An 8,792-nucleotide genomic window follows, 5' to 3' on the forward strand; every position below is an offset into this window, starting at 1 on the left:
TACTGGACTATAAGAAATGGTGAGCAGGATGCTCTCCGAAAAACCTGGGGAGACTTACATGAACTGATGCAAAGTGAAGTGAGCAGAACCGGAAGAACACTGTACAAAGTAACAACAATACTGTGTGATGATCCATTCTTCACATCAATACAGTGATCTGAGACAATTTCAAATAACTCATGATGGAAAATCCTGTCCACCTCCAGAGAAAGAGCTGACAAACTGAATGCAGACTGGAATGGACTTTTTTTACTTTCTTTATGTTTCTTGCCCTTTTTTTGCAACATAGCTAATATGGGAGTATGTTTTGCATGACTTCACATATAAAACTGATATTTTGCAGTTTTTCCTCAAAATTCTCCAGTCCCCCACTTCTAACTCCAGGGCTTCCTGGGAATTTTAAAGCCACTGTAAATTCTTCCTCCATTTCCTCTCCTGATTTTGTCCTTAGAGCTCATCCTTTCCTAAATCCTCTAATATGTCCTTTGGCCACTTTGGGATACCTCCCAGGATGTAGCTTGCTTTGGTTCTTTTATCCATCTGACGCGAAAAGCTCAAGAAAGTGGGATCATTTTGTACTGATGTGAGTTAAGAGCCTCACAATGGCTGCTCTGTTGCCGAAAGAAGCAAAGAGTAGCTGAGAAAGTCAAGCAAGCCCTCGATTCCCTGAGCTCACAGGCAAAAGCAGGCCTTACCTGGAGTCAAACAGAGTCCCATCCAAGAACGTGCCGTTGTAGTGATACCTGACAAAATCTGACACCTGGATCATCCGGGAACAATTAGCTGGCTTGAAGTAAGTGTGAACTTGAACTTGGTCTTCGGAATTCCAGAGGTCCATCAGGAGGATGTCAAAGTGAAGCACAGAATCAGGGGGAACGACGTCGGCTGGAAATACAAAATGAGGCAAAACTGAGACGATTGCCCAGCCACTCCCACTCACAAACCCCCAAGAATCAGCCAAAAAATCAAAAGGCAGAAGTCTGTTTAAATCATTCCCACATCATTCCAAAGAAAAGGAGGTTGGAAAAGCTAGTGGCATGGCTTGGCTCCTTCTGGATGAGTCGCAATGACTGGACAGAAAAGAATCATTGGTTAGGAGGTCCTGTTAGTCTCCATGTGGGGACGTGGCACCGTGGCTATCGTGCCAGGCCTGAAGTCAAGAAGGCTCGTCTTTTGGAATTAAAGTCTGGCCTCAGACACTTACTAGCTGTGTGACCCTGGGCAAGTCACTTCACCCTGGTTACCGCAGTTTCCTTATCTGTAAAATGAGCTGGAAAGGGAGTGGCAAATCCCTCCAGTATCTCTCCCAAGAGTACCCCAAAAGGGGCCACAATCAAACAAGACTGAACAGTAAGGGGAGAGAGAACACAAAGGGGAACACCGGCCTGCAGGCTGCCACCTGCAGCTGGAAGTGACAGAATTCAGTGAGCATGGGTCTGGGCCCAGGCCACGGCTAGCAGAAGAGATCCCCATCTGGTTGGGGCTCTGTCTTCTCTGCTCTCCAAAGAAGTATTCTGGGGTGTCAGTAGAGTACCGGGACCCAGCCTGAAAGCCCTCACCGCGTGAAACTGCCTCCCCCTCTGCACAGGAACCATTCGATCCACCCCAAACAAGACTCACCTCTGGACTAAACCCAGGCCTCCTGGAACACGGGGCACAAACAATTCAAATGCATTAACGGTCATGCCCCACTATCTCTACCCTCATGAATCAGCAACTGCTCTCTGATCTCTAGTCAGTCAATAATCAATAAGCATTTATTCGGCACTCGGTCACAGTCACGTGCCACACAGCCCCTGCCCTCAAGGAGCTTCCAATGGGGGAAGACAACATCACTAAGCTAACTCTCCATTCCCATTCCATTTGCCAAAGCACACTCTGCATTCCACCCAGGAAACTCTCCCAAATACTCCAAATACCCGCAGAGTATCCTGATGCACTTTAGGAGCCCAGGAAATGGGTAACAATTACAAGAAACTGGGAGCCCCTCCTGACCTCCACAGCCTTTCAAGCTGGCATCCCCAGAGGCCACGGGATCTCAAAAATCTCTTTTGTTTTTTAAGCAGCCAAGTAAGTGATAGTAAGATGGATTATGGGGGCATTTCTCTACGTCCTGCTCTAGTATTCACCACAAACTCCCTCATTTGGCTTTTAAAGCTACTCCCACCTTGACCACAGCTGGTCCTCCTGCCAAACTGGCCTTCTCTATTCCTCTCAGCCATCACTCCCTTTCCCACCTCCGCACCTTTGCACTGGCCATCCCACACACCTGTTGCACCCATTCCTCACCTCCACCTCATTTCTGCCACCCAAACACTACCTTCTACATGAAGCTCTTCCTGATTCTGCCTCCTCCCCCAGCTGCCAGCTTCCTCCCTCCTCACTTATGGTGTCTTCAATTATTTTGTATTGATATACAGAGATGGAGAATCTTTTTACATTTACCCTGTACATACTTCTATATGTATGTGGTGTCTCCCCATTAGGATGTAAGCTCCTTGAGGGAAGAAGCTGTTTTTGCTACTTATTTGAGGAAGGGCCTATTTAAGACTGTCTCTATATGCCCAGGCACACGTACATAGTAGGTGCTTAATAAATGCTTGCAGATGGCATGATCAGAAGGCCTGAGGGCCCACCCCTAGGCAGGGGCCTTTAGTTTTTTTTTTTAGTCATTACCACAAATCATCTCTGAGAAATACTCACGGACACCTTCACTCCCGTAGGCGAGCTGGGGAGGAATTTTCACAAATCTCCTCTCGTTCACACACATGCCAACCAGGGCTTTGTCCATCCCTGCAATCAGCTGACCTTTCCCCACAAACACGTTGAATGTAGAGCCCCGATCATAGCTACAGAAAGGAGAAAGGGAAGTGTCAGCAAACAGCCCTTCACTCAGCAATAGAGACACAGGAGAGATCCTCAGGGCAGACAAACCAACGCAGAGTAATAGCTCAAGGGCCAGGGATGGAGGGGATTCAGGGGATGGGCTGTCCTTGTTGCTGCCTCTGACACCACCTGACCCAGGTCATTCTAACCTCTCGGAGTCCCAATTTCTGCATCAGTCCCTTAGTGCTCATCCCTCAGGGCCGAGGTGAGGATCAGGTGAGACGCCATTTGTATAAAAGCACCTCGTAAACCCTGTACAGGAAGCAGAACTCTGGACTCTGAATTAGGAAAGGCTCGGGCAGACATTCTGCCACAGCCATATGCCTTCTGTGTGTCCTTAGACAAGTCTCTCCCTGAGCCTCAGTTTCCTTCATGGCATGGCCCAGAAGAAAGGCCACGGATCTGGGAGGGCAGAGAAGCTGGGCTCCAATCTCACCTCTGTGGCAACCTGTAGGACCTTCGGCTGGTCATTTATGTTCTATGGGCCTCAGCTTCCTTATCTATAAAACTCAAGAGTTGGTCTAGCAAGTTCAGGTCACTTCCAATTCTAAATCCCCAATGCTGTCCAAGGGGCTTCCAATTCCAAACCTGTGATGTGATGATGCCTGCAGCTCCCACCTCTTGTGGCTGGTGAGAGGACTAGGCAAGAGCCTGGAGGAGGAATACTTCAGTATCCTTAATGTATCTGACAGATGACAATTGTTTTGGTCACTAAGAAAATGGGATGTTGTATACATGGGATGCTATCATGGAAAAGCCACAGCACAGACAGTGATGCACTGAAAATACAGCAAATGAATCCAGCCAGCCACGAGCAGCTTCATGTGTGCTCAGTGAAGACGTGATTTGGAGGAAGAGGTCGAGATGGAAATCACCAGTGGAAGCGTGACCTGGGGAAGCGGGGCCTACCATCTATACCTCTGCTGAAAGCAGAAAGACAGGTGCTAAAGTCTGCCTTCATCATCTGCCTTTCTCCAAAAGATGGATGGTTTGAAGAAAGCAAGTGCTCTTCTGAATCTGGCCTACCAATGCAGAGAAGCTGGTGGGACAAGCAGAAACAAGGAGCAGAAGGGAGGAATAGGTGGTGGAAAGGGACTGCCCCAGTTTAGAGCGAATGCTGAATTGGGAAAGCAGCCTCAAACAGGGGGAGACGTGGTCTTGGGGAGTTCAGTGCATAGGAGGCCCTCATAACCTCAATCTGCCCAGGGAAATCTGGCCAAAGAGGTAGGGAAACCTCTGAGGAAGGGACTTCTGGGTTCCAGCATCTCCTGCTGAGGGGATGACTGACTTGGTGGCTTCTTCATTCACCTCCTTTTCTGTTCTGCCTCACTGGTAGAGGGCAGGAACACATTTATAGATGAAGGTAATATGAAAACAAAAGGTATCAACAAAAAGGTTTTTCTAAAAGAATGAAATTCTGACAACCAAAACACAAATTCTTCTGACATAGATAAGAAGGGGAGAATCCATCAAGGGACCAGTGTGGATGCCCAGCTCAGACTGGATGAGTAAGAGTGTCTGCTGGCACTAAAAAGGCTCATTGACTGACTGACTGAAAGCAAGGGCAGATAAGGGAGGGCATGTGAAGAGAGGAGGAGCAGGTATGCCAGACCTCAGTCCTGCCTTGACTCTGCCTCCTTCCAGGCAATGATGAGGAACAATATTGGACAGAGAAACAGTGTTCCCGTCCAGGGCAGAGAAGAAAGGCCCTTCTATCAGTCTCCAGCCTGGCCTCCTGCAGAGACTACAAGGATTCCTTCAGCTCCCAGCACTAGGGCTGCCACCTTCGTGAACTGCCTGGATCCAAATCCCTACAACAACCAGAACCTACTTGAACTAATATTCCGATGATTGACAAGTTCCTCCTGGTCAGACCTTCTCCATCCCAGATGTCACCATTCAAACTGCTCTCTGTCCCCTATTCCCCTCAAGTCAAACCCCAGAGTGTCCCACACTAAAGCCACCCACCCCTTCCACTGTGCCCTCTGAAATGCCAGCTGCATAGGCAACAGCTTGCTTTCATCTTGAATCTCTTCCTTTTCCACTTCTTCCATCTTCTGGTTCTCAGTGAGACCGGGCTCCCTCCTAATGACACGGCCTCCCTGGCCTCCCTTTCCAGCACTGGCTGCACTTTCACCCATTCCCTGACTCACTGGCCAAGGCGGGAGGATTTAAACACTCCCACCCTTCTCCCATGATCATTCAGTAGCCTCCCCTCCTTTTCCATTCACTCAATATGTATCTTCCGCCCAATCAAAACCTCAGCATCTGTCGTCACCTACCAGCCTTCAGGACACATCCCTTCTTTTCTCAGTGAGTTCAGGGCTTGGCTCACAGTACTTTCTCTCTTCTTCTACTCTTGCCCCCTTCAAATATCCTTAAACTCACAGTTCCCCGGTTTACTCACTTCCCGCCACTTGGTCCTCCCCCCACCTCGTCCCCATGCGGAGATGGTCCTACCCCTGATCTTGGCATCGCGCACAAAGGCACCACCTCCGTGTTCATGATCTCTGAGTCCCCTTACCTGATCACCATCGACTGTCATTCCGCCTCTCTCTGACACTTCTCCACCCACACCATTTCCCCTGCACTAGCTCCACTCTCCCCCTTTCCCCATTCTGAACCCTCGGTGGGACAATTCAGTCCTACGCTGTCCAGCCTTCCTTGCTCCCTCATCACATCATTAAGAACCCTGTGAGGGGGCTGCTGTCTTGATCTTCATCTCACAAATGAAGACACTGAAGCTCAGAAAGAAAAAATGCCACAGATCATACAAGCGTCTTTGTTGGGATTTTCAAATTCAGCTCTTCCTGATCCAAAGACCATCTCTTTGCTATCTCCATTCTCACCCAGACTAATCAAATAACCTCCTGATTGGTCTCTCTGACTGAAGTATCTTCCCCTCCCCCCTCCAATCCATCCTTTATTCAGCCACCACAGTGATCTTCAAGGTCAAGATCACCTCCTTATTCAAGAAACTCCCATGGCTCCCTACCGCCTCTAAGACCAAATATAAAATTCTGTTTGTCTTATAAAACATTTTATAACTAGGACCCTTCCTTTCCAGTCTTCTTACACCTTCCTCTGCTCCAACTCCTGCCCTAGAATTTGGTTCCTTGTGAAGAAGGACTGTAAGAATCATTCTCTCTTTCTCTCTCTCAGGGCCGACCACAGCACTTGGCACACAGTAGGGTGTGCCTTAGTAAACGCTTGCTGAATGGAAGACACAGCATGCTTATCGCTCAGAATTAGGGGCATCTCCCCTCTGACTGGAGGGCAGATCACCAAACTCCTCCCGATGCCTTCCTTTATAGAGGGCAGAAGCTGACTTTGCACCTGCTGCCCTGTCTGCTTTCAACTCTATGGTCCCACACCAGGTACCCCTGATGACCCCCCACCTTCCTGCCTCCTTTTGTGCATTGTCTTCCCCTTCAGAGTGTAAGCTGTGTGAGAGCAGAGGCTATATTTTATTAACTTTTTATTAACCCCTAGCACTTAGTGGGGAGCCTGGCCCTAACAGGTGCTTAGTGAACATTAATGCCATAAAGGTCTTCAAGTATGTGAAGGGATATGTTGTGAAAGAGCATTAATTAGTCCTGTTCTGCTTGGCCCAGAGGGCACAACTCAGGACAACAGAGGGCTATCCTGCACAGGTCCATCTGGGTGCCACATAAGGGGAATCTTCCTAAAAGTTTAAGTTGGTAAGGTAGTGGGTCTCCCCAAACACAACAAGCATCTTCAAGTAGAAGCTGGGTAACCAGCTGTCTGTGATGGTGTGCTGCATAGTTATGCACGAAGCTGGATGTCAGGTCCTTTCCACTCTGAATCTGAATCTCCACTCTCCATTTCCCTTCACTCTCCTCCTTTATAAATACCTCACAGTGGAATTCCCAATGCCCCTAGCCCCCAAAATGATGCAAGTACTGAAGCAGAGCTTCTCTGCTCAGGACAATTGTCAGTCAGTCCCATCCGCACACCGAGGTCCAAAAGGCCCACAGCCTGAGATTCCCAAACATCAGCTAGAAGGATGTCCCCAGCTGCCCCCATGTTCAAGCCGGCCAATTCTATTAATAGAGACCAGGCGATGCATCAGTATTTCCCCAGATGTAACACATATGAAAATGGCTGCAATTCTCCTGCGGGGAGCCCACTTACAAATGTGCTCCTTCTCCCAGTTCCCAGTGCCCAGCGCCTGCAGCATCAGGGATGCAGCCTGGGAAGCCGCCGATGCAGGGAGGCAGGAGCTCAGCCTTCATCTCTCTCCTGGCTCTCTTTCAAGCCTCCTCAGACAGCTGAAGAGTAAAAGGCTCAAAAAAAGGCAAGGTGGGGGGAGTCTGCTGCGTGAAAACAATTCAAAAGCTGAGATGCACATATGCAAACACACCCAAACCTAGAACATTCAGGGTGTGAGTTATTGGAACCCTAAGACTGGGTGCTGGCTGGAAGAGGACTTACAGAGGAGAAAACGAGGCCTGGAAAATCCCAGAATTTCAGAGGCCAAAGGGAAGGGGAGAGGACAACAAGCATTGCTAAGTGCCTGCCACGTGTACCAGTTGCTTCATTAAATTAAAAAAAAAATAGTGGAGCAGAAAGAGTCTGGGGGCTTGCCCAGGGTCACGTAGACAGCTAGTACTGGGGTCCTAAATGACCCCAAGTCTTCCTGCCTCCCAGGGCCCCCAGACACAGTCCGTCCAGCCCATTCACACCTCTGCAACACACCCAGTGAGTGGCCATGGGACTCCAGAGAGGGTTGCTCCACCCCTGGCCTCCATCACACTGCTAGAAAGCTCTGTTTATTGGGAAGTTCTGTCAGACATCAGGCCGACAGAGACCCAGAAGAACAAAGCTAGTCATCTGTCCATGTGACTGCCCCCCGGAGAGCAGATGAGAGTTATTATCAGTCAAGATATCTTCATTAAGACTTACCAGGGCCAGATATAGCAGCCCCTTTTCGTGCTTTTCTTCTCCAGGACTTCCCCCCCCCCATTTTTTAGCAATCCTCACATGCTATGGTCTCAGGACCCGGCCTGTTCCAGTTTCTTGGAAGCATCCTTCCTAACACCTGGTGCCTTGGGCAGGACACACATAACAGACATATCCAGACAGTGGGACTCTCCTCAAGCTCGGCTAGGATGCCTTTCTTAATTAAAGGCACCTTAGAGTAGTAGGGATTAAGGAAAAAAAAGAAAAAAACCCATCCTATGCCAAAGCAGTTCTCTCCAAGGCTGTTATCAAACGCCGGCCCCAGCTTGGAGCTCAAGCTGCATTCCCCAAATGAGGTCAGGCAGCCATGACTTGCCTTGTCTCTACAGCCACAGGGACGTGGCAGCCAGCAGAGGTGCCCTCCATCACTTGGCACCAGGCCCTGCATGTCTCTGGTGAACTCCTGGGTGCCCAGGTACAAAAACTCCAACCCTCAGTGGTCTGACTTCACTCAACCTTTCCTAAGCACCTACAGTGAGCAGGGCACTGAAGTTAAAAAGACTAAAGGAAATGTCCTTGTCTTCAGGGAGCAGGAGACAGAATGCTAATCTACAGGAAAGGCAGAAGCAGCTGGGGGGGAGTCAGAAGGCAGTGCTCGGGAGTGAGCCCTCGAGCTAAATCTCTAGTCAGGGACCAGATCAAGCCAAAAGCCAATTCAAGCATGGCAGTCTGACCCTCAAGTGGAACCCAACCCTTGGCTTGGCTCCGAAAATTCTCATGACTCCCTTGGCTCTCTCAGATCCCATATGACCCAAGGCTCTTAGGATCACTTGGAAGAAAGGAAGGAATGAAGGGAGGAAGGAAGGAAAGGAGGAAGGAGAAAGGGAAAGAAGAAGGGAGAGAAGAAGGAAGGGAGGAAGGGAGGAGGAAGAGAGGAAGGAAGGGAGGAAGGGAGAGAGGGAAGAGAAAGGGAGGGAGGGAGG

At 49.3% G+C, this 8,792-nt stretch overlaps 1 protein-coding gene across 1 annotated transcript in view; it reads right to left on the reverse strand.

Annotated features, from left to right (window-relative positions):
- The window catches only part of FKBP9 (FKBP prolyl isomerase 9), a 30,785-nt gene that overhangs the window by 14,769 nt on the left and 7,224 nt on the right, over positions 1 to 8,792 (reverse strand). The window contains exons 2-3 of the mRNA XM_069084285.1: positions 2,704 to 2,849; positions 696 to 885 (exon numbers count right to left, since the gene is read on the reverse strand). Of these exons, the coding sequence (XP_068940386.1) occupies positions 696 to 885; positions 2,704 to 2,849 (336 nt within the window). The remainder of the gene's footprint in view (positions 1 to 695; positions 886 to 2,703; positions 2,850 to 8,792) is intronic.

The sequence above is a fragment of the Petaurus breviceps genome, unplaced genomic scaffold (assembly GCF_028583685.1).
Source record: "Petaurus breviceps papuanus isolate PSGF00001 unplaced genomic scaffold, PetGlider_PUasm1.0 174, whole genome shotgun sequence".
Classification (NCBI taxonomy): domain Eukaryota; kingdom Metazoa; phylum Chordata; class Mammalia; order Diprotodontia; family Petauridae; genus Petaurus; species Petaurus breviceps.